The 25,001-nt window shown below is 43.2% G+C and overlaps 1 protein-coding gene across 3 annotated transcripts; it reads left to right on the forward strand.

Annotated features, from left to right (window-relative positions):
* Positions 1–738: 738 nt before the first annotated feature.
* LOC109902235 (regulator of chromosome condensation-like) lies at positions 739–9,367 on the forward strand. 3 transcript variants are annotated; one of them, XM_020498429.2, is made up of 10 exons: positions 739–867; positions 1,770–1,859; positions 2,037–2,230; positions 2,711–2,890; positions 4,854–4,950; positions 5,157–5,279; positions 5,431–5,577; positions 5,959–6,078; positions 6,206–6,358; positions 6,518–9,367. In XM_020498429.2, the coding sequence occupies exons 2-10, from the start codon at positions 1,784–1,786 to the stop codon at positions 6,691–6,693; spliced, it is 1,266 nt and encodes a 421-aa protein (XP_020354018.1). In that variant the 5' UTR covers positions 739–867; positions 1,770–1,783; the 3' UTR covers positions 6,694–9,367. The 3 variants fall into 3 exon arrangements, with proteins under 3 accessions (XP_020354018.1, XP_020354015.1, XP_020354016.1); XM_020498426.2 differs by having other exon boundaries at positions 740–871; positions 1,728–1,859; XM_020498427.2 differs by having other exon boundaries at positions 740–867; positions 1,728–1,859.
* Positions 9,368–25,001: the final 15,634 nt, after the last annotated feature.

Consider the following 25,001-nt stretch of genomic DNA (forward strand, 5'->3'; position numbering starts at 1 on the left):
CAGAGGAAAGGAACGGAAGAAGGAATGGAAGTTAGGAAAAGAGGAAATGAAAACACGCCAGGAAAGAAGGAAATTAATCTAGGAAAGAAAAGGAGATCGCGTGTATGTGGTAGAGATTAACCACAGCTAGTAGATGGCGATAGTATTTGTTTTAGTGACAGGCAAGTTAAAACGGCAATATGTATCTTTTGGGGCAAACTGACCATATTCACATAGAAATATTAGTTATAGATCTGTCATTCTCTCATTCAAAGCAAGTCTAAGAAGCGCTAGATCTATTTTATGTGCGCTATTTCTATGCTTCCTGTTAAATTGAGTTTTTGCTTTACTTTGAGCTTTGTACATCAGCTTCAAACAGCTGACAATACGATATTTTTTTTGTTATGGAAAATATATTTCACAGCGGTTTAGCTGGTACAATGATTATTATCTACTCTAGAAGTGCTTGTTTTGTCACATTAACGTATTATAACTATTTGAATTTTAGCAAATGGCGGAGCGATTTCTGTATAGTGCAGCTTTAACACCTTGATCAGACTGACAGCCATTGCAGCATAATCGATTCTGCAGTCAAACTGTTTTTAATGGATATTGTGTGCAACAAAAGTTCAACATTGACCTTTTGCTACTATTTCTGTCAAGTCTATGCATACGTTAAGACTGCATTCATTTTTACTTAACGGTACGTTCTAAATGGTACATACAGTGTGCAGTAATAAGTAAGACAGATGTCTAACACGGCCACTGTCTCTTTAAAAATTGATGGCGCGTGTTCTGTGTGGAACAGTTGTAGACTGGGATAGCATACAGTACACCGCACGAGTGTGGCTTCGTCTCTGTCAGCTACCAAAGTGATCCACGGTACAGGCAAGTATGTGGGTATTTAATATTTTTACTTGGGGGAAAACTCGTATATCCCGTTATCTTAAAATAACTACGAGATGTTTAGTTAGTTTTATTAGTTTAGTCTGATATGTTCATCCATGTACCAATGAATCAGCTAGCAAGCTAACTTTCAGATAACGTTTTCCAACTCCTGTTGAACTTGTTAGCTAGCCTAGCCTTCCCGTTTAAAATGTAGCTAGATCGCGTTAGCTTTGTGTTGATAAAATAGCGAACACGTTAGCACACTTTATGATTTAAACAAACTAATTTTACAAATATTAGCCAGCTAATGTTAGCTAGATAACTTAACGTTGTCATTGCAGTAACAGGCGCCTGTATGCGAACATTAGCTTAGTTCTAGCTGACGAAGTTCTGTATTTACTTTAACAATGTAAGTTACACCAGTATAACACATGTACCGACAATTGAGGTCAGTACTAGCTATAGCCATCATCATGTTCTTGGGACGTGTAACGTTATCATCTACATGGCTAAAGTTAACAGGGTGGTTGTTTGCAGCCGGGAACAACTAGCTAACGTTATTGTTGTGCGCCTTTTCGGTCGTAACGTTGCACACCACCCTACTCTAGTCCAAGTCTCGCTGCACGTGGAACAGCTGTCCCCACTGGTTGAATGAATAGCTAGTTCCTGACAACTGTTCAAGTCAAACTACACTGCCCTCTTTCATAGGTCACATTTATTTTGTAACTGATATCCTACTGCAGCAATATTACTGTACCCCAGTATTGGAACTGTTATCTGGAATAGTTCTTCCTCTAATGACCTTCCTAAAACAATTGTTTGCTATTTTAAATGCAGTCTTCATTTTCTGTTCATTACAGGCTTGTTTTCCCCTCAAGTCTTCTCACACTAGTTTTGTGCAGGGTCTGTTGCAGCCATGAATGCAAAGAAGGCTCCTAAGAGACAAAAGGAAAGTAAACAAGAGGAAGTAAAGGATCCTAAGAAAGTTAAAGGTAAGCCACGGACTAATATGAAGTCTATTGTGAGATGTTAAATTTTTTTGTCAAGCCGACTACTTGAACACACCCTAGTATGAGTCCTTCTGAAGTAAAATCTTCATCAGTGTCTCTGCTTGTTAATTTAGCTGTTTTCATAAAGATACTACAGTTTGGATTAAACAATACTGTTAGTGTCAGTTTCCCACAGCAGCCATGGGGAGGAGAAGGGTCTGGTTCTAGTGCTGGGCCAAGGGGACGTAGGACAGTTGGGTCTGGGAGAGGACATAATGGAGAGGAAGAGGCCGGCCCTGGTGACACTGCCTGAGGGTGTGGTGCAGGTGGCGGCGGGGGGCATGCACACAGTCTGTCTCAGTGACACTGGAAATGTGAGTGAAGGCGGCAGATCCAACTACAACTGTCAAGATACTGCATCCAATTTCATAAATTCAGATTAACCATGCTACTGGTCTTTTAAAGCATGCTCAATTGAGAATATCTAAGAGCTTTTTAGTTCAGGCCCTGTATTCATGAATTGTCTCAGAACTGTGTTTATTTCATCAACAATTACAAAAAATAATTGTCTGACTTATTTTTCCTGACAACCAAGTGATGATAATGATATGCGATGCCCTGAAGAAAAACAAACTATTGAAAAAATATTTTTCATTTGGAGAATTCCATGAACTGTGCTGATCTAGGATAAAGTCACCTCACTCTTATTTAAAAGGCAAAACTGATCCTAGAGCAGTACTCCTACTTGGGAGATACTTTGTGAATATACATGCTGGACTAAGATTAATCTGGGGCTGGGAAACCGTATTTTAATGAAATATGACTTAGTAACCAGATGCTTGTCACTGGTGTAGATCTACACGTTTGGCTGCAATGATGAGGGTGCTCTGGGTCGAGAGACGACAGAAGAGGGCTCCGAGATGGTGCCAGGGAAGGTGGCCCTGGACGAGAGGGTGGTTCAGGTGTCTGCTGGGGACAGTCACACAGCTGCACTCACAGATGATGGTGCAGTATACATTTGGGGCTCCTTCAGGGTGAGTAGGGGACAGGGTTTAACCGCTGTCAAACACCCTGGAAACTGTTGCGCCATTACATTACTCAAATAATCTTAAATTGACTTGCATCTGCCTTAAAATTGTATTCCATTTGATTAGTTTATTAGTCACATGCTTTGTACACAACAGGTGTGGACTAACCGTTAAATGCTTACTTATGGGCTTTTCTCAACAATGCAGAGAAAGAATAGAAATTAACATAAAAAATGAATAAATACACAGTGAGTAATGATAACTTGGTTATATACACAGGGTATCTGTACTGAGTACGAGGTAGATATGTACAGTTGAAGTCGGGACATTAACATGCACCTTAGCCAAATGCATATAAACTCAGTTTTTCACAATTCCTGACATTTAATCCTAGTAAGAATTCCTGGTCTTAATTCAGTTAGATCACCTCTTTATTTTAATAATGTGAAATGTCAGAATAATAGTGTTTTTATTTCTTTCATCACATTCCCAGTGGGTCAGAAGTTTACGTACACTCAATTAGTATTTGGTAGCATTGCCTTTAAATTTTTTTACTTGGGTCAAACGTTTTGGTTAGCCTTCCGCAAGCTTCCCACAATAAGTTGGGTGACTGTTGGCTCATTCCTCCTGACAGAGTTGGTGTAACGAATTCAGGTTTGTAGGCCTCCTTGCTCGCACACGCTTTTTCAGTTCTGCCCCCAACATTCTATGGGATTGAGGTCAGGGTTTTGTGATGGCCATTCCAATACCTTGACTTTGTTGTCTGTAAGCCATTTTGCCGCAACTTTGGAAGTATGCTTGGGGTCATTGTCCATTTAGAAGACCCCTTTGCAACCGAGCATTTAACTTTCTGACTGATGTCTTGACATGTTGCTTCAATATATCCACATAATTTTCCTCCCTCATGAAGCCATCTATTTTGTGAAGTGCACCAGCCCCTCCTGCAGAAAAGCACCCCCACAACATGATGCTGCCACCCCCATGCTTCATGGTTGGGATTGTGTTCTTTGGCTTGCAAGCCTTCCCCCTTTTTCCTTCAAACATAACGATGGTCATTATGGTCAAACAGTTCTATTTTTGTTTCATCAGACCAGAGGACATTTCTCCAAAAAGGACGATCTTTGTCCCTGTGTGCAGTTGCAAACCGTAGTCTGGCTTTCTTTATGGCCGTTTTGGAGCAGTGGTTTCTTCCTTGCTGAGCGGCCTTTCAGGTTATGTCAATATAGGACTCGTTTAACTGTGGAAATAGATACTTTTTGTACCTGTTTCCTCCAGCATCTTCACAGGGTCCTTTGTTTTCTGGGGATGATTTGCTCTTTTCGCACCAAAGTACGTTCATCTCTAGGAGACAGAACGTGTCTCCTTACTGAGCGGTATGACAGCTGCGTGGTCCCATGGTGTTTTATACTTGGCTACAATTGTTTGTACAGATGAACGTGGTACCTTCAGGCGTTTTGGATATTGCTCCCAAGGATGAACTAGACTTGTGGAGGTCTACAAAAAATGTTATTGGCTGATTTCTTTAGATTTTCCCATGATGTCAAGCAAAGACACTGAGTTTGAAGGTAGGCCTTGAAATTCATCCACAGGTACACCTCCAATTGACTCAAATTAGAAGCTTCTAAAGCCATGACATAATTTTCTGGAATTTTCCAAGCTGTTTAAATTCACAGTCAACTTGGTGTATGTAAACTTCTGACCCTCTGGAATTGTGTTACAGTGAAATAATCTGTCTGTAAACAATTGTTGGAAAAATTACTATAGTAACTATAGTTTCTCAACAAAACATTTGTGGAGTGGTTGAAAAACGAGTTTCAATGTAAACTTCCGACTTCAGCAGTACATGCACTGTATAATTAGGAATAAAGTAACAGATGATAAATAGCAGCAGCATATGCTACTTATCATATACCAAATTAAGGTAACCTGCAATTCTCACTAATTTCACACATTGTCCCGTTTGCTTTAGGATAACAGCGGAGTCATTGGTCTACTAGAGCCTCTGAAGAAGGTTACTGTGCCTGTCAAGGTCCCCATGAAAGGGCCTGTGATGAAAATAGCATCAGGTGACAAATGGGGGATCTGTCTGTTTCTCTGCAGAAGTTCTGCTTTCCCGGAGGTTTTGAACACATTCAACAAAAATATAATGATTAGAACTGACTTGATTCCTTATTCTGCAGGTCAGAGGCATGTTTGTCCTACAGCTACCATATAGTTTCTTGCTCAATGCTGTCCTGGTTATAAGACAATATTCATGACCTCTGACCCCCAGGTAATGACCACTTGGTGATGCTGACAGCAAGCGGTGACCTCTACACATCAGGCTGTGGAGAGCAGGGGCAGCTGGGAAGAGTGCCGGAGCTCTTTGCCAACCGAGGGGGCAGGAAAGGGCTGTGTATGTACCAACTGAAACAATTTATTTTGACACAGTATTCATTCAGCTGTAGTTTGGGTGTGAGCACTTGTATGATGAATGGATATCTGCACCATTATTCTCTGTTTTGACTGCTGTGGGTGACAGGACATGTGTTTCTGTATGCTTACAGTGCGGTTGCTGATACCTCAGATTGTGAAGGTCCAGTCTAGGGGCAAGATTCACTTCACAGATGCCTTCTGTGGGGCTTATATGACCATTGCTGTGTCAAAAGAAGGCCACGTCTATGGATTTGGACTGTCAAACTACCATCAGCTTGGTGAGTGTTAGATAAAAATGTATTTGATAACTTTCAGAAATACTGTAACAGAACTTGGTTTATCCTCCAAATTAATCTTCCAATTTGAGCTGAATTTATCTTCAACTATAGGTTTCCATCCACTTGGCAAGGTTTTCATGGGAAATTTAAAGATCTTTATAAAGAATATGCACGTTTTTACTTTGATATGGTTATATCAGTATGTGCATAAAGGGATTGCCATTTTTTTTTATCAAACATGTACTTTACTTGCATAGAAAAAGGTTGCCTGGAACCTGGTTATTTATGCACACTCTGAGTCTGTGCTCTAGAATTGTAGTTGGGTGGGTTGGAGAGTGTCACACAGTACTTGTTGACCATAGACTTCTGTACTGTTTCCAGGGACCAAACTCATCAACACATGCTTTGTGCCAATAAAACTTACCTCCTTCAAAAACTCCACCATTAACTGGATTGGCTTCTCAGGGGGACAGCACCACACAGTCTGCCTCGACTCTGCCGGTAAGCGCATTGGGGCCCATCTTTTATTTTAAACACTCTTGATCAACTGTCAGAACTTGGACTGTTCAAGAATCTGTCAACTGCATAGTGCAGCACAAATTGGGAAGATGTCTCTGTCCCCCTATAGGGAAGGTGTACAGCCTGGGCCGGGCGGAGTATGGGCGTTTGGGTCTGGGCCAGGGGGCAGAGGAGAAGAGCGAGCCCACGCCTGTGGAAGGACTGGATCTAGCCCAGGTGGTGGCTTGTGGGGCGTCGGTCAGCTATGCTGTCACCAAACAAGGTGAGGTCATTGCTAGTGTGTTTCTTCTGGTTTATGAAAAATTAAAGGATTAACCTGCTGATGTTGTGCATGTCTACGTTATGGTGTGTAATTGTGATAGGAATGACTCCAAGGCCATTGTGTCTGTATATGGTCCACTGATGTGTGTATTTATTGCAGGGTCTGCATATGCCTGGGGTATGGGCACTAACCTCCAGCTTGGCACAGGTGAGGAGGACGACGAATGGAGCCCTGTAGAGATGACTGGCAAGCAGCTGGAGAACCGCATAGTACTGATGGTGGCCAGCGGCGGGCAGCACACAATCCTACTGGTCAAAGACAAGCAGGAGAGTTGATGTATCCTCAGGCAGGGGAAGATTGCCCTTGTTGGTCTGTACCAGAAGGATCTGTGTTAAATACCTACATGTGGGGGAGGGTTTTGTGGCTGAATGTGACTTCCTGTGCTGAGCCAGGTAACCCGGAGTGGGAACGTGGTGATGGGAAAGGGGCTAGTCTATGTTAGAGGGCTCTGATCTGTCCCGCTCAGTGCAAAAATCCCCTAATGTTTTTGATGTGGTTCAGTAGATTGTGATCAACAAGCAAGAGAAACAATTTTTTTTAAATCTAGTTTATGCTTAGTTATTTTTTTAAATGAGAATCTTTAGGATGCCAGTCTGGTATGTTTGGGGGGGAAATAATGGACGAGCCTTTTAATGAAATCCCACGTCACAGCCTTTTAAGAATACCCTCCCCCCCCGGCATCTGTAAGATGAGTACTAGTATTTCTTGTCAGCAAGGTCCTTTCATTTGAAAGTTTGGCCTAAGGTGTCTTGAACCATGTAGTTTAGACAGCTGTTCACTATACCCCCTTGCACAATTATTTGCTGGTCCAACTTGGAAATAAAAGTACAATTTTACTGTTTTGATCTTTCTTTTGGTTTGCGTACTGCAATGACAAACTTTGTTCAGGGGTTGGTGCTCGTAATATATTGAGGGCCCAATTAGTAGCTGGCCATAGTGATGATTTGAGTACAACAGCCTCACATTTATCAGTCTGCCAACATATATATTTATATAAGGCAGCCAACATAAATTAAAATCACTTGAAGTTGCAAATGATTGTTCTGGGGCAGAGAGCAATGCTACAGGCTACTTTTGTGCTAGTGAGAAGGGAAATGTTGCGTCCTTGGATTTTTCTACTGGCTTTCATCTGACTAATGACTCAAGGATGTGAAATTGTCTTAAAAAGCCCAGGTAGCTCCCATTTTTCTCAAAGCTTTGAAATGATAAAGAACCTTTTCTACGCACTTAATTGACGAGTATGGCCTCATCCCACTGTTTGTAGTGCCTGTTCTCCTTTGACAGCATTTGATTTTTGATGGGTGGGCAATCCATTCCGTTCCGGAATATGCAGTGTCCTTCACTTTTAAATTTCATTTAGCAGTTTATGACACTTAGGGGGGCTTTCACACTGTTCCTGTGCTTCTCTAATGGTTGCCCTGACCATCTAAGACTGACAGTCTCACCAGTCTATGATGCCTCAGATCTCTCCCTCCTTAGTGTCTCAGCTTGATCTCTTAACTCATCAACCAATGTGATCAAATATGAGCTGACCCTCAACCTTCCTGGTTAGTAGATGAAGCAACGGTGTCGCGAAAAGGTTCTGGCTATTGGATTTCACAGTACTCTGTAGGGTAGATAACAATTAGATGAGTGACTACAGCCGATACTGTTTTGAGTGAGATTAGTAATAAACTTTAATTTAATTGTCTTTAGACCCAAAATATACTACAGACCCTGGTTTGATTCCAGGCTGTATCACAACCGGCTGTGATTGGGAGTCCCATAGGGTGGTGCAGAATTGTCCCAGCGTCGTCCGGGTTTGGCCGTCATTGTAATTAAGAACTTGTTCTTAACTGACTTGCCTAGTAAAATAAAACCGTTCATATAAGGAAATCAGTCAATTGAAATAAATCTATTATGCCCCCATCTATGGATTTCACATCTGGGCAGGGGTGCAGTTGTGTGGGCTTGGAGGTTTTCCCCAACAAAAATTGCAATTGCATGCCCCCTCAACTTGAGACATCTGTGGTGTTGTGTGACAACTGAATATTAAGACAAACAGGGAAATGGTTCTAATTGTTTTTCCACCATTTATTTTTCACACAGGATTTTGGAAACACTTAAGGGTTGGGTTTTGTGTAGTGTGGCGGAAGAATCAGAAATAATTAGGTAACATATATAATTAAGATGGCTTATCTGCATAATATGCTTATGATATGCTTGTTATTAGAATGTATATTTTTGTACCTGGGGCCCAGAGAGGGGAGAAGTCAGGCTAGTCTTTCACAAGCCTGACTTGTTGAATATCAGAAGGAGAAGACAGGAGGGAACATTGTCTTCATATGTGAATGTTCTAAACCACATGAAGGGATGGCGTGATTAATGGGGAACCAATTATTTGTCTCCACAATGTCTGTGCACCAGTCACTCCCTCCTTTGGTATTGGGGGAGATACGGTCTGAGAAAAGATGTGGGCTAGTGTCTGGAACCATTGGATGTTCTCTCTGATGTTGCACCTATCCTGGAGTAGTGTATGACATAGAGGCTCATTCCCCTCAGTGAGCTTGTCCAGGTGTGTGGTCAAGAAGGGGTTTTACTTGAGATGGTAGTATCTGGAGTTGACAATTGATTTATGCCATATAATTAATTGGTGTTTCTGTGCTATGAAGTACCAGGAACGGGATCGGAGCTTCGTCTTAGGGCCAGACTAAACAATAAGAACAGTCTTCATAGCAAATGCTATCTGGCTGCGGGATACTCCTTTCTCATATATCAAGTTTCACCTTGTGACCCATTCCATACCTCTGCTGTTTGTCATAAAGACTAAAAAAGCGTATCTTTGTATGTTAGAGCTACTCGCCACAACACTGGGAAGTGTTGAGCTGACCAGCCTCATCATTATAGAAGCAATTGCTCTATGCTTTCCTTATTAATACATTTTGAATAAATTAATATACTGATTGGTGATTGACCTTGCCTCTCCTCATTATTGATTAGAGTCTCCACCACAATTTTGGCGACGAGGATGGGATATGCAACTTCACCTGTGGACCGCTCCTGAAGATCTGGGTAAACTGTGCACAGGGGATCAGAAATTGGGATCCCGGGGAATACCACACTCATTTTTGAGCAGCTGGACCCGCCTAATGATCTGAGAGGAAGAGTGCATGGGTGGATGCCATGATCCTGAAAGTAGAACTGAGAGAGGTGATCTTGGACAATATCAGTAAGTGATGAAAACAATATAAAAAAATAACAATCTTGTATTGAAGGTACACTCAGAGTGAGGTTAACTAGCAGGACTGAGTTGAGTTGATAAGTGTTCTTAAAACCTCTTGGTGTTAGGGGGCAGTATTTTCATTTTTGAAAATAAAACGTTCTTGTTTTAAACTGGATATTTTGTCAGGAAAAGATGCTAGAATATGCATATAATTGACAGCTTTGGATAGAAAACACTCTAACGTTTCCAAAACTGTAAAGATATTGTCTGTGAGTATAACAGAACTGATGTTGCAGGCGAAAGCCTGAGAAGAATCCAATCCGGAAGTGCCCCAGGTTTTGAAAGCGCTGCGTTCCAATGACTCCCTATTCAGCTGTGAATGTACCATCAACGAGCTTATGCTTTCTACGTATTCCCCAAGGTGTCTACAGCATTGTGATATATATATATATATATATATATATATATACACACACACACAGTGCTCAAAAAATAAAGGGAACACTTAAACAACACAATGTAAGTCAAGCGCACTTCTTTGAAGTCAAACTATCCACTTAGGAAGCAACACTGACAATAAATTTCACATGCTGTTGTGCAAATGGAATAGACAACAGGTGGAAATTATAGGCAATTAGCAAGACACCCCCAATAAAGGAATGGTTCTGCAGGTGGTGACCACAGACCACTTCTCAGTTCCTATGCTTCCTGGCTGATGTTTTGGTCACTTTTGAATGCTGGCGGTGCTTTCACTCTAGTGGTAGCATGAGACGGAGTCTACAACCCACACAAGTGGCTCAGGTAGTGCAGCTCATCCAGAATGGCACATCAATGCGAGCTGTGGCAAGAAGGTTTGCTGTGTCTGTCCAGAGCATGGAGGCGCTACCATGAGACAGGCCAGTACATCAGGAGACGTGGAGGAGGGCAACAACCCAGCAGCAGGACCGCTACCTCCGCCTTTGTGCAAGGAGGAGCACTGCCAGAGCCCTGCAAAATGACCTCCAGCAGGCCACACATGTGCATGTGTCTGCTCAAACGGTCAGAAACAGACTCCATGAGGGTGGTATGAGGGCCCGACGTCCACAGGTGGGGGTTGTGCTTTTACAGCCCAACACCGTGCAGGACGTTTGGCATTTCCCAGAGAACACCTAGATTGGCAAATTTGCCACTGGCGCCCTGTGCTCTTCACAGATGAAAGCAGGTTCACACTGAGCACATGTGACAGAGTCTGGAGACGCCGTGGAGAACGTTCTGCTGCCTGCAACATCCTCCAGCATGACTGGTTTGGCAGTGGGTCAGTCATGGTGTGGGGTGGCATTTCTTTGGGGGGGCCGCACAGCCCTCCATGTGCTCGCCAGAGGTAGCCTGACTGCCATTAGGTACCGAGATGAGATCCTCAGACCCCTTGTGAGACCATATGCTGGTGCGGTTGGCCCTGGGTTCCTCCTAATGCAAGACAATGCTAGACCTCATGTGGCTGGAGTGTGTCAGCAGTTCCTGCAAGAGGAAGGCATTTGTTGCTATGGACTGGCCCGCCCGTTCCCAGACCTGAATCCAATTGAGCACATCTGGGACATCATGTCTAGCTCCATCCACCAACGCCACGCCACGTTGCACCACAGACTGTCCAGGAGTTGGCGGATGCTTTAGTCCAGGTCTGGGAGGAGATCCCTCAGGAGACCATCCGCCACCTCATCAGGAGCATGCCCATGCGTTGTAGGGAGGTCATACAGGCACGTGGAGGCCACACACACTACTGAGCCTCATTTTGACTTGTTTTAAGGACATTACATCAAAGTTGGATCAGCTTGTAGTGTGGTTTTCCACTTTAATTTTGAGTGTGACTCCAAATCCAGACCTCCATGGGTTGATACATTTGATTTCCATTGATAATTTTTGTGTGATTTTGTTGTCAGCACATTAAACTAAGTAAAGAAAAAAGTATTTAATAAGAATATTTCATTCAGATCTAGGATGTGTTATTTTAGTGTTCCCTTTATTTTTTTGAGCAGTGTATTTTGTAATAATGACAATTACAACAATACTGAATGAACACTTTTATTTTAACTTAATATAATACATAAATATCTATTTTGTCTCAAATAAATAATGAAACATGTTCAATTTGGTTTAAATAATGCAAAAACACAGTGTTGGAGAAGAAAGTAAAAGTGCAATATGTGCCATGTAAAAAAAGCTAACGTTTAAGTTCCTTGCTCAGAACATATGAAAGCTGGTGGTTCCTTTTAACACGAGTCTTCAATATTCCCAGTTAATACGTTTTAGGTTATAGTTATTGTAGGAATTATAGGACTATTTCTCTCTGTACCATTTGTATTTCATATACCTTTGACTATTGGATGTAGTTATAGGCACTATAGTATTGCCAGCCTAATCTCAGGAGTTGATAGGCTTGAAGTCATGAACAGTGCTGTGCTTCAAGCATTGCGAAGAGCTGCTGGCAAACGCAGGAACGTTCTGTTTGAATGAATGCTTATGAGCCTGCTGCTGCCTACCACTGCTCTATCAAGTATCAAATCATAGACTTAATTATAATATAATAAACACACAGAAATACGAGCCGTATGTCATTAATATGGTAAAATCCGGAAACTATAACGAAAACATAACATTTATTCTTTCAGTGAAATACGCCGATTAATCGGTCGACCTCTATTTGAGACCACTAATTAGGCAATCATTTTGATAACTGGTATGGGGTATCCTGCTCATATAGACAGGGTTTGAAATCTAAAAACAGCGCTAACTGTTTTTTCATCTTGTCTGTCTCGTCCTCTGTGTGTCCATGTTTGTGTTTTCTGTGAGTGTGTATGATTGAAAGAGCAGGAACCATGGGAGCACACGGGAGCAAAGGACACAGCATTTTCCAACCCCCAACGGGTGCCCTGAAGGTTATAGTAGATAAGTGGAAGGGGGATATTTTGGACAAGATGAAATTGTGGCATTTCGAAGGAGGTTTTCCTTTGACAGGGACACTGAGTGTGACACTGTTGGATGAGGTTAGGGAGAGATTAACAGCTCATGAGGGAACTAAGAAAGATAAGGTAGACTGGGTTAAATTTCAGAAATGGGAAAGAGAGGCAGACAGGCGCACACAAAGGCAGGACCATACTACCTCAATTGGGCCGACCAACCAGTGCTCCCGCATATTGGCTAACCAGGCTGTCTGCATTGTGTCCCACCACCCGCCAACCCCTCATTTACGCTACTACTACTCTCTGTTCATCATATATGCATAGTCACTTTAACCATATCTACATGTACAAGTACATACTACCTCAATCAGTCTGACTAACCGGTGTCTGTATGTAGCCTCGCTACTTTTATAGCCTCGCTACTGTATATAGCCTTTTTAATGTTTTATTTCTTTACTTACCTATTGTTCACCTAATAACTTTTTTGCACTATTGGTTAGAGCCTGTAAGTAAGCATTTCACTGTAAGGTCTATAGCTGTTGTATTCCGCGCATGTGACAAATAAACTTTGATTTGATTTAACCCATTCAGGGAAAGCCCCGTCAAAATATGGTAGTACAGACTGAGGAAGAAGGGAACACAGACAGATGAGACAGTAAGGAAGAATAGGCAAGACGATGAGAGAGATTTCCCCCCTCCCTATTCTTCTCCTCACAATCTCCACCCAGTGTTGCCGGTGCCTGCTGCGGCTGTCGACCTCCTTCTCCTGCCTCCGCCTGATTCAAACGACCCAGTGGATGCCCTTGCTCTGCACTCTGCTGTCTCCTCCCCCAACTCCACAGTTCACTCCTGTGCCTCTCCTCCCATATGAATCTCCCCTAGCAGCAGAGGTGGACAAAATGCTCTCTGGACTGGCTATGCTGGGTGGAACGTCAAAACCAATCAGAAAGGGTGCAGCTGGAGGAGCCAGAGCAGCGGGTAGGAGGAGCAGCAACCCCTTCTCACAACCACCCCCAGCCACCCCTGTGGAGGATGATGACGACAGCAGTGATACGTCCTCTCAGAATGGAGCAGCAGCTCCCCTACTCTCTTCCCCTCCACTCGAGCCGTCTGCGAAGGAAGATAATCCCGCCGACACCCTCACCATATGATCCAGCACCAGATATGTATCAACAGTACTCTCTGATGGCATGCCAAACACTCAGCCACATTCAGTGGCAGGCCACGCTGATTGGGCTGCCTGGCAACCAATCGTGTACATCCAGAGGACATGGAGACACAATGAAATTAAAGACATTGTTGAGGATCTGCCTGACGTGGTTAAGTTTGCAGCAGAAATGAGGGTTCTGACAAAAAATACAGATTTCCGATTGTTATGAAAACTTGAAATCGGCCATAATTAATCGGCCACTTCGATTAATCGGTCAACCTCTAATATGGAGATCTGTTGAAGGACGCCCTGGTGAGGGGCCTGACACCAGAACTGAAGAAGGTGGTGAGAACCACCTATATCAGTTGGGAAACTGAACCCCTGGCCACTGTGGTACAACATTGCAAACATGCTGACCTCTTTGAGGAAAAGATTATGATTATTAGAAAGCAAATTACGGACTCCTCTTTAAACCTGCGTATTCCTCCAAACCTCAGTTGTCCTGAGTCTGCACAACTCTGCCAGGACCTAGGATCAAGAGAGACACTCAAGTGTTTTAGTACTATATCTCTTGACACAATGATGAAAATAATCATGGCCTCTAAACCTTCAAGCTGCATACTGGACCCTATTCCAACTAAACTACTGAAAGAGCTGCTTCCTGTGCTTGGCCCTCCTATGTTGAACATAATAAACGGCTCTCTATCCACTGGATGTGTACCAAACTCACTAAAAGTGGCAGTAATAAAGCCTCTCTTGAAAAAGCCAAACCTTGACCCAGAAAATATAAAAAACTATCGGCCTATATCGAATCTTCCATTCCTCTCAAAAATTTTAGAGAAGGCTGTTGCGCAGCAACTCACTGCCTTCCTGAAGACAAACAATGTATACGAAATGCTTCAGTCTGGTTTTAGACCCCATCATAGCACTGAGACGGCACTTGTGAAGGTGGTAAATTACATTTTAATGGCATCGGACCGAGGCTCTGCATCTGTCCTCGTGCTCCTAGACCTTAGTGCTGCTTTTGATACCATCGATCACCACATTCTTTTGGAGAGATTGGAAACCCAAATTGGTCTACACGGACATGTTCTGGCCTGGTTTAGATCTTATCTGTCGGAAAGATATCAGTTTGTCTCTGTGAATGGTTTGTCCTCTGACAAATCAACTGTAAATTTCGGTGTTCCTCAAGGTTCCGTTTTAGGACCACTATTGTTTTCACTATATATTTTACCTCTTGGGGATGTTATTCGAAAACATAATGTAAACTTTCACTGCTATGCGGATGACACACAGCTGTACATTTCAATGAAACATGGTGAAGCCCCAAAATTGCCCTCGCTAGAAGCATGTGTTTCAGACATAAGGAAGTGGATGGCTGCAAACTTTCTACTATTAAACTCGGACAAAACAGAGATGCTTGTTCTAGGTCCCAAGAAACAAAGAGATCTTCTGTTGAATCTGACAATTAATCTTAATGGTTGTACAGTCGTCTCAAATAAAACTGTGAAGGACCTCGGTTTTACTCTGGACCCTGATCTCTCTTTTGAAGAACATATCAAGACCATTTCGAGGACAGCTTTTTTCCATCTACGTAACATTGCAAAAATCAGAAACTTTCTGTCCAAAAATGATGCAGAAAAATTAATCCATGCTTTTGTCACTTCTAGGTTAGACTACTGCAATGCTCTATTTTCCGGCTACCCGGATAAAGCACTAAATAAACTTCAGTTAGTGCTAAATACGGCTGCTAGAATCCTGACTAGAACCAAAAAATGTGATCATATTACTCCAGTGCTAGCCTCTCTACACTGGCTTCCTGTCAAAGCAAGGGCTGATTTCAAGGTTTTACTGCTAACCTACAAAGCATTACATGGGCTTGCTCCTACCTATCTCTCTGATTTGGTCCTGCCGTACATACCTACACGTACGCTACAGTCACAAGACGCAGGCCTCCTAATTGTCCCTAGAATTTCTTAGCAAACAGCTGGAGGCAGGGCTTTCTCCTATAGAGCTCCATTTTTATGGAACGGTCTGCCTACCCATGTCAGAGACGCAAACTCGGTCTCAACCTTTAAGTCTTTACTGAAGACTCATCTCTTCAGTGGGTCATATGATTGAGTGTAGTCTGGCCCAGGAGTGGGAAGGAAAGGAAAGGCTCTGGAAAGGCTCTGGAGCAACGAACCGCCCTTGCTGTCTCTGCCTGGCCGGTTCCACTCTTTCCACTGGGATTCTCTGCCTCTAACCCTATTACAGGGGCTGAGTAACTGGCTTGCTGGGGCTCTCTCATGCCGTCCCTGGAGGGGGTGCGTCACCTGAGTGGGTTGATTTCACTGTTGTGGTCATCCTGTCTGGGTTGGCGCCCCCCCCTTGGGTTGTGCCGTGGCGCAGATCTTTGCTGGCTATACTCAGCCTTGTCTTAGGATGGTAAGTTGGTGGTTGAATATATCCCTCTAGTGGTGTGGGGGCTGTGCTTTGGCAAAGTGGGTGGGGTTATATCCTTCCTGTTTGGCCCTGTCCGGGGGTGTCCTCGGATGGGGCCACAGTGTCTCCTGACCCCTCCTGTCTCAGCCTCCAGTATTTATGCTGCAGTAGTTTATGTGGGCTGGGGTCAGTTTGTTATATCTGGAGTACTTCTCCTGTCCTATTCGGTGTCCTGTGTGAATCTAAGTGTGCGTTCTCTCCTTCTCTCTTTCTTTCTCTCTCTCGGAGGACCTGAGCCCTAGGACCATGCCCCAGGACTACCTGACATGATGACTCCTTGTTGTCCCCAGTCCACCTGGCCATGCTGCTGTTCCAGTTTCAACTGACCTGAGCCCTAGGACCATGCCCCAGGACTACCTGACATGATGACTCCTTGTTGTCCCCAGTCCACCTGGCCATGCTGCTGCTCCAGTTTCAACTTCCACCTGACTGTGCTGCTGCTCCAGTTTCAACTGTTCTGCCTTATTATTCGACCATGCTGGTCATTTATAAACATTTGAACATCTTGGCCATGTTCTGATATAATCTCCACCCGGCACAGCCAGAAGAGGACTGGCCACCCCACATAGCCTGGTTCCTCTCTAGGTTTCTTCCTAGGTTTTGGCCTTTCTAGGGAGTTTTTCCTAGCCACCGTGCTTCTACACCTGCATTGCTTGCTGTTTGGGGTTTTAGGCTGGGTTTCTGTACAGCACTTTGAGATATCAGCTGATGTACGAAGGGCTATATTAATAAATTTGATTTGATTTGACCGACGACAATGTGCTCAGAAGGAAGAGGAAAAAAATATGAAAAAGTGAAGACTCAGAAATTGGAAGCTGCCCAGTTGACATTCTACCAAGGTAGGTGCCTGCTGGAGTGGGTGGTGGTGCAAGTGGAGGAAAACCCAAACTTGGAAGTTGCTTCACCTGTGGCAAGCCAGGCCATTTCGCTGCACAGTGCAATCAAGCCCAGCAGGTGAGGGGAAGAGGCAGGGGCGGGCCAAGAGGCAGAGGAGGAGGTCCACCCGGAGGACAAGGACTGTGGTATCCCCCTGCTCAACAGCCATGGCAGCCAATACCCAACCAATGGTGGGGGTGGCCCTCTGCAACCGTGGGGAATGGCAGATGGGTCCGCCTGCACAGACGACCCTGTACAATAATATTTATTGTTGATACTGGGGCTGCCATGTTTTTTTTAACTGCAAGGCTATGACAAAACCTCCCATGTCTAGTGAAACAGTCAAAACTGTAGGGACTTCAGGCCTCCCATTCAGAGAGCATGTAACTATGCCTCTGCCTGTCTCCTTTTGTGAGAAGTGTCAACATCAATTTCTCTACTCTAACCACTGTCCTGTCAATCTGATGGGCAGGGACCTCCTTTGTAAACTGGGCATCAACATAACATGTGGCCAAACCGGTTTAACCGTTATTCATGAGGAAGAGGGGGAGCAATTGATGTTAATGTGTGAGTTTTGTGACGTTACGCATGGGACGTTGATAATGAGGTGCCCAATATTGCTTGTGTTTTCTCAATGACTAAAACCCATTGGGCCACAAGGGCATTTTCATGTCTGAAGCAGGCTTACATTGCACCTCCCATTTTTTACCATTGACAAGAGATCGCCATTATGAGAAACAATGGCTGTGTGCTACATTACAGGATGAATCAGTGCAGTGTGAGGGTTTATACTGTAGCGGTGATTTCTGTGCCTTATGGGTTAATCTAATCCCTGCACAGAAAGAGCCCTACCTGTTTGACGATAGCGCACCGCGTGTGTCCCTGGCAAAATCCGAGTAGAATGGGCAGATACTGGTATATGGATGAAATGCTTGGTTGATGCTATTGACTGGGAGATGTGCCCTGATGGCTCAACGTATTCACCGAGCACACTGACAAGTTGTTACCCACACCGTTGGGAAATGCCAACTGAGAGGGGTGTGCATGGTGTTGATCAGGTTTCTTTTTCTGCCAATATCATGTTGTTGAGTGAAGACTGAATGCCTATGGGCAAGGGGACAAGTGTGATTTTGGGAGGATGAAGGGATCTGAGCCAATGGTAGTCACTCCTGAAGATACCAGGCGCACATCTAGAGCACAGTATCCACTTTGTAGGGAGGCAATGGCAGTTATTACTCCTGTTCATGCATCCCTGTTAGCTAATGGCACTTTAATTCCCTGTCCAGAATCACCCTGTATCACCCCTATCTTGCCTGTTTGAAAACTTTCAGGTGATTGGAGATTTGTCCTGGACGGTGGTTCCTAATGTTCTCTGTTGGGGGCGGTACCACCCACAGCAGAGTGGTTCTCTGTGATTGATTTGGCTAATGCGTTTTTCAGTATTCCTGTGGCACCAGAGTCTCAGTTCTGGTTCACCTTCACGTTTCTCAATAAGAGATTTACGTGGACAGCGATGCCTATAGGCTACGTGGAATCCACCGCAATTTTTTTCAGCGCAAAATCTGGATGGTTTTATACCCCCTGAGGGCAGCACTCTGATTCAGTATGTGGATGATTTGTTGTTGTGCTCCAGCTCAATGGAAGGTTGTGAAACTGATACTCATGCTCTGTTGATATTCCTTGCTGAAAATGGCCACAAAGTTTCAAAGAAAAAGTTGCTGTATGTTTCACAGACAGTGAAGTATCTAGGTCATGACATCACTCCCAATGGCAGGCAGCTGGGTACAGAGAGGATACAGGCTATTCTTTCCATCCCACAGCCGGTTACTAAACAACACATGACTGGTATGGCTGCGTATTGTAGGGCGTGGTTACCTGACTATGGTGAGGTGGTGCAGCCTCTTTTTGACCTTATTTATGGCCACAAAATGGCTATGAATGACAAAATTAAGTGAATACCCAAGGGACTGGCATCAATGGGTGATGATTTAATAAGCACATTTGCAAAAAAAAACACTCATTGCACAAATGTACCTAACCATAAACATCAAGGCCTTTCTTAAAGTCAATACACAAGTATGTATTTGTAAAACTGCATATTTAGTTAAAAGAAATTCATGTTAGCAGGCAATATTAACTAGGCAAATTGTCACTTCCCTTGCATTCTGTGCAAGCAGAGTCGGGTCATATGCAGCAGTTTGGGCTGCCTGGCTCGTTGCAAACTGTGTGAAGATCATTTCTTCCTAACAAAGACCATAATTTGCCAGAATTTTACATAACATTGAAGGTTGTGCAATGTAGCAGCAATATTTATACTTATTGATGCCACCCGTTCGATAAAATACGTAACGGTTCTGTATTTCACTAAAAGATTAAACGTTTTTTTTTCTTCAAAGTTATAGTTTCTGGATTTGACCATATTAATGACCTACGGCTTGTATTTCTGTGCGTTTATTATTTTATAACTAAGTCTATGATTTGATATTTGATAGAGCAGTCTGACTGAGCGGTGGTAGGCAGCAGCAGGCTCATAAGCATTCATTCAAACAGAACTTTCCTGCCTTTGCCAGGAGCTCTTAGCAATGCTTGAAGCACAGCGCTGTTTATGACTTCAAGTCTATCAACTCCCGAGATTAGGCTGGCAATACTATTGTGCCTATAAGAACATCCAATAGTCAAAGGTATATGAAATACAAATGGTATAGAGAGAAATAGTCCTATAACTACAACCTAAAACGTATTAACTGGGAGTATTGAAGACTCGTGTTAAAAGGAACCACCAGCTTTCATATGTTCTGAGCAAGGACCTTAAACGTTAGCTTTTTTTACATGGCACATACAGTGGGGCAAAAAAGTATTTAGTCAGCCACCAATTGTGCAAGTTCTCCCACTTAGAAATATGAGAGAAGCCTGTAATTTTCATCATAGGTACACTTCAACTACGACGGACAAAATTAGAAAATAAATTCCAGAAAATCACATTGTAGGATTTTGAATGAGTTTATTTGCAAATTATGGTGGAAAATAAGTATTTGGTCACCTACAAACAAGCAAGATTTCTGGCTCTCACAGACCTGTAACTTCTTTAAGAGGCTCCTCTGTCCTCCACTCGTTACCTGTATTAATGGCACTTGTTATCAGTATAAAAGTCACCTGTCCACAACCTCACAGTCACACTCCAAACTCCACTATGGCCAAGACCAAAGGACACCAGAAACAAAATTGTTTTTGTTTGGACAAAATTGTCCAGTCTGGGAAGACTGAATCTGCAATAGGTAAGCAGCTTGATTTGAAGAAATCAACTGTGGGAGCAATTATTAGGAAATGGAAGACATACAAAACCACTGATAATCTCCCTCGATCTGGGGCTCCATGCAAGATCTCACCCCGTGGGGTCAAAATGATCACAAGAACGGTGAGCAAAAATCCCAGAGCCACACGGGGGGACCTAGTGAATGACCTGCAGAGAGCTGGGACCAAAGTAACAAAGCCTACCATCAGTAACACACTACGCCGCCAGGGACTCAAATCCTGCAGTGCCAGACGTGTCCCTGCTTAAGCCAGTACGTGTCCAGGCCCATCTGAAGTTTGCTAGAGAGCATTTGGATGATCCAGAAGAAGATTGGGAGAATGTCAGATGAAACCAAAATATAACTTTTTGGTAAAAACTCAACTCATCGTGTTTGGAGGACAAAGAATGCCATACCTACTGTGAAGCATGGGGGTGGAAACATCATGCTTTGGGGCTGTTTTTCTGCAAAGGGACCAGGACGACTGATCCGTGTAAAGGAAAGAATGAATGGGGCCATGTATCGTGAGATTTTGAGTGAAAACCTCCTTCCATCAGCAAGGGCATTGAAGATGAAACGTGGCTGGGTCTTTCAGCATGACAATGATCCCAAACACACCGCCCGGGCAACGAAGGAGTGGCTTCGTAAGAAGCATTTCAAGATCCTGGAGTGGCCTAGCCAGTCTCCAGATCTCAACCCCATAGAAAATATTTGGGGGGAGTTGAAAGTCCGTGTTTCCCAACAACAGCCCCAAAACATCACTGCTCTAGAGGAGATCTGCATGGAGGAATGGGCCAAAATACCAGCAAGTGTGTGAATACCTTGTGAAGACTTACAGAAAACGTTTGACCTCTGTCATTGCCAACAAAGGGTATATAACAAAGTATTGAGAAACTTTTGTTATTGACCAAATACTTATTTTCCACCGTAATTTGCAAATAAATTCATAAAAAATCAGTACTTTGTTGAAGCACCTTTATCAGAGATTACTTCCTCAAGTCTTGTTAGGTATGACGCTACAAGCTTGGGACACCTGTATTTGGAGTTTCTACCATTCTCCTCTGCAGATCCTCTCAAGCTCTGTCAAGTTGGATGGGGAGCATCGCTGCACAACTATTTCCAGGTTTCTCTAGAGATATTCAATCGGTTCAAGTCCGGACTTTGGCTGCGTCACTCAAGGACATTCGGAGACTTGTCCCGAATCCACTCCTGCGTTGTCTTGGCTGTGTGGTTAGAGTCATTGGCCTGTTGGAAGGTGGACCTTCACCCCAGTCTGAGGTCCTGAGCGCTCTGGAGCAGTTTTTTAAATCAAGGATCTCTCTGTACTTTGCTCCATTCATCATTCCTTTGATCCCGACTAGTCTCCCAGTCCCTGCCACTGAAAAACATCCATGCTTCACCATAGAGATTTCCTTCAGACGTGAAGCTTGGCAGTTCAGGCCAAAGAGTTCAGTCTTGGTTTCATGAGATCAGAGAATCTTGTTTCTCACAGTCTGAGAGTCCTTTAGGTACCTTTTGGCAAACTCCAAGCGAGCTGTCATGTGCCTTTTACTAATGAGTGGCTTCTGTCTGGCCACTCTACCATAAAGGCCTGATTGGTAGAGTGCTGCAGCGATGGCTGTCCTGGAAGTTTCTCTCATGTCCACAGAAGAACTCTGGAGCTCGGTCACAGTGACTATCGGGTTCTTTGTCGCCTCCCTGACCAAGGTCCTTCTCCCCTGATTGCTCGGTTTGGCCGGGCAGTCAGCTCTAGAAAGAGTCTAGGTGGTTCCAAACTTCTTCCATTTAACCTTTTCTAGGGCAGGGGTTCCGCTCGACAACATTCCGCTGAAAAGGCTGTACGCGAAATTCAAAAATATTTTTCAGAAATATGTAACTTTCACACATTAACAAGTCCAATACAGCAAATGAAAGAAACATCTTGTTAATCTAGCCATCGTGTCCGATTTCAAAAATGCTTTACAGCGAAAGCACAACATATTATTATGTTAGGTCATGCTTCGTGCTTCTACACCTGCATTGCTTGCTGTTTGGGGTTTTAGGCTGGGTTTCTGTACAGCACTTTGAGATATCAGCTGATGTACGAAGGGCTATATAAATAAATTTGATTTGATTTGATTTGGTCATAGCCAAGTCCAAAAAACACAGCCATTTTTCCAGCCAAAGATAGGAGTCACGAAAAGCAGAAATATGGATCAAATGAATCACTAACCTTTGATCTTTATCAGATGACACTCATAGGACATCATGTTACACAATACATGTATGTATGTTTTGTTCGATAATGTGCATATTTATATCCAGAAATCTCAGTTTACTTTGGTGCGTTACGTGCAGTAATGCTCCTTAATGCAACCGCTGTGTCAGATTTCAAAAAGATTTTACGGAAAAATCATAATCTGAGAACGGTGCTCAGAACCCAAAACAGCAAGAGGAATATCCGCCGTTTTGGAGTCAACAAAGTAGAAATAACACCATAAATATTCACTTACCTTTGATCTTCATCAGAAGGCACTCCCAGGAATCCCAGTTTGACAATAAATGACTGATTTGTTCCATAAAGTCCATTTATTTCCAAATAGCCACTTGTTGTTAGCGTGTTCAGCGCAGTAATCCATCTTCATGAGGCGCAGGCACTTCGTCCAGACAAAAACTCGAAAAGTTCCGTTACAGTCCTTTAGAAACATGTCAAATGACGTATGGAATCAATCTTTAGGTTGTTTTTAACATAACATCAATAATGTTCCAACCGGAGAATTCCTTTGTCTGAAGAAAAGTACTGGAACGAGAGGTAACTCAGTCGGGAGCGCGCGTCATGAGACCAAGGCACTCTGACAGACCACTGACTCAGAGGTCTCATGAGCCCCTCCTTTATAGTAGAATCCTCATTCAAGTTTCTAAAGATGGTTGACATCTACAAACCTCAGATTTTTTTGCTAGCAGAATGGAAGGAATTGGGAGTTTATTCTCCCTTTGGCCCCTTTTTCACTGCCACCTCTTCACGCAAATCTCAGGGATCTGAGTCTGTTCCCGGGAGAGCAGTCGGGCTCGTCAGACTCGTTAAAGGGAAAAAAGGGTTCTACCATTCCGTGGTGAGTAATCGCAGTCCTGATGTCCAGAAGTTATTTTCGGTCACAAGAGACAGTAGCTGCAACATTACGTACAAAATAAGTTTGAATAAAAAAGTTCAAATGAAAAATAATTTAAACACAATTGGTTGGGGACACGTGAAACATCAGCTGCCTTCTCCGGCGCCATCTTTAATATTAACGTCTTTAACTTTTAATATTTAATAAGTCGCACAAAAATGTCTCTTCCTACGAAATAAATTGCACAAATCTTTTCACATGAATTAAGCCACTCACAAAAATTCACAAAATTTGCTGAAAGTTCTTGTACATATTTGCACAAACTGAGTGTGAGATTGTATTGATTCAGAGGGTGAATGGGCATGACAAAATATTTAAGTGCCGGTGTGTGTCCAGAACCGCAACGCTGCTGGGTCTTTCATGCTCAACAGTTTCCCGTGTGTATCAAGAATGGTCCCCCCCCAAAGTATATCCAGCCAACTTGACACAATTGGGGGAAGCATTGGAGTCAACATGGGCCAGCATCCCTGTGGAACACTTTCGACACGTAAAGTCCTTGGCCAGAGGAAATGTGGCTGTTCATAGGGCAAAAGGGAGGGGGTGCAACTGAATATTAATTCATCTTAACTTAATTTAGGAAAGGGACAATTTTAGCTAGATAGCCACTGGAGGACGACAACACAACGAGATGCAACAATTCAGGTTGTTCCTGTCAATGACATATGTGACTCACCACCTGGATTCGGTCTTATGTAGCAAAATTTAAAAGTGTTGGATAAAAGTAGAGACTCAGAGCTACAAAATTGTATATCATACACTTTATTTGAGGAACAATGGGAAAGTAATTCTGCTTTGAAAGTTGATCAGCTTGTAAAGTAACTTTTGAGAAAATGGCCTTTGAATGTTTTGGTATCTAGTGAAGAGCTCTTGTCTACACCAATTCAGGATCATTCACACCCTCTTAAGCTTTAGCCCCACCCAACTCGGTTCACTCTCTGAGCGCACACTTGACGCTCTGGTCGATGATTGGATAACATGAAAACAGCCTAACCAGCTCTGCCTGCAACAATTTCATTACTCTTTTTTGCAGAGGTTTACTGACACCGGCCATGGGTACACGTCACGGAACGTTAGCTAACGAGCCAGCCAGCTAACATTAGCTAGTTAAACAATAATGAACAGTGCCAACAATGCCAGTGCTGACCATAGGAAAGAAAAATCCAAGATGAGATTTTCTTTATAACCTCTGTCCATCTCCTAAACAAAAAAGAGCACTAGTCAATACTAAAGTGAGATGTTGTGCATTTTCTAATACATCTCAATTTTCACTCCTGGGAAGTAGACATGGATCTCTCACAGTGATCACTGTATGAGTTCTCCGAACTCTCACACGTCTCTTTTCTCAGTCTCAGCTACTAGATAAATGAGTAGTACAAGATTTTAAATGAGTCTCAATTTAATACGTACAATTAGATGCTCTTTCTCATATGTCTTACATTTATCCCATACAGATCTCAGTGGTATTTACACATTATCTTGGACCTCTCTCACTATGA

Source organism: Oncorhynchus kisutch, linkage group LG13 (genome assembly GCF_002021735.2).
Source record: "Oncorhynchus kisutch isolate 150728-3 linkage group LG13, Okis_V2, whole genome shotgun sequence".
NCBI classification, from domain to species: domain Eukaryota; kingdom Metazoa; phylum Chordata; class Actinopteri; order Salmoniformes; family Salmonidae; genus Oncorhynchus; species Oncorhynchus kisutch.

Coding starts and splice junctions, on each gene's coding strand:
- LOC109902235 (XM_020498429.2), top strand. CDS start 1,784: ATGAATGCAAAGAAGGCTCCTAAGAGACAAAAGGAAAGTAAACAAGAG. Junction 1,860..2,036: donor GGATCCTAAGAAAGTTAAAG/GTAAGCCACGGA, acceptor CAATACTGTTAG/TGTCAGTTTCCCACAGCAGC. Junction 2,231..2,710: donor GTCTCAGTGACACTGGAAAT/GTGAGTGAAGGC, acceptor TCACTGGTGTAG/ATCTACACGTTTGGCTGCAA.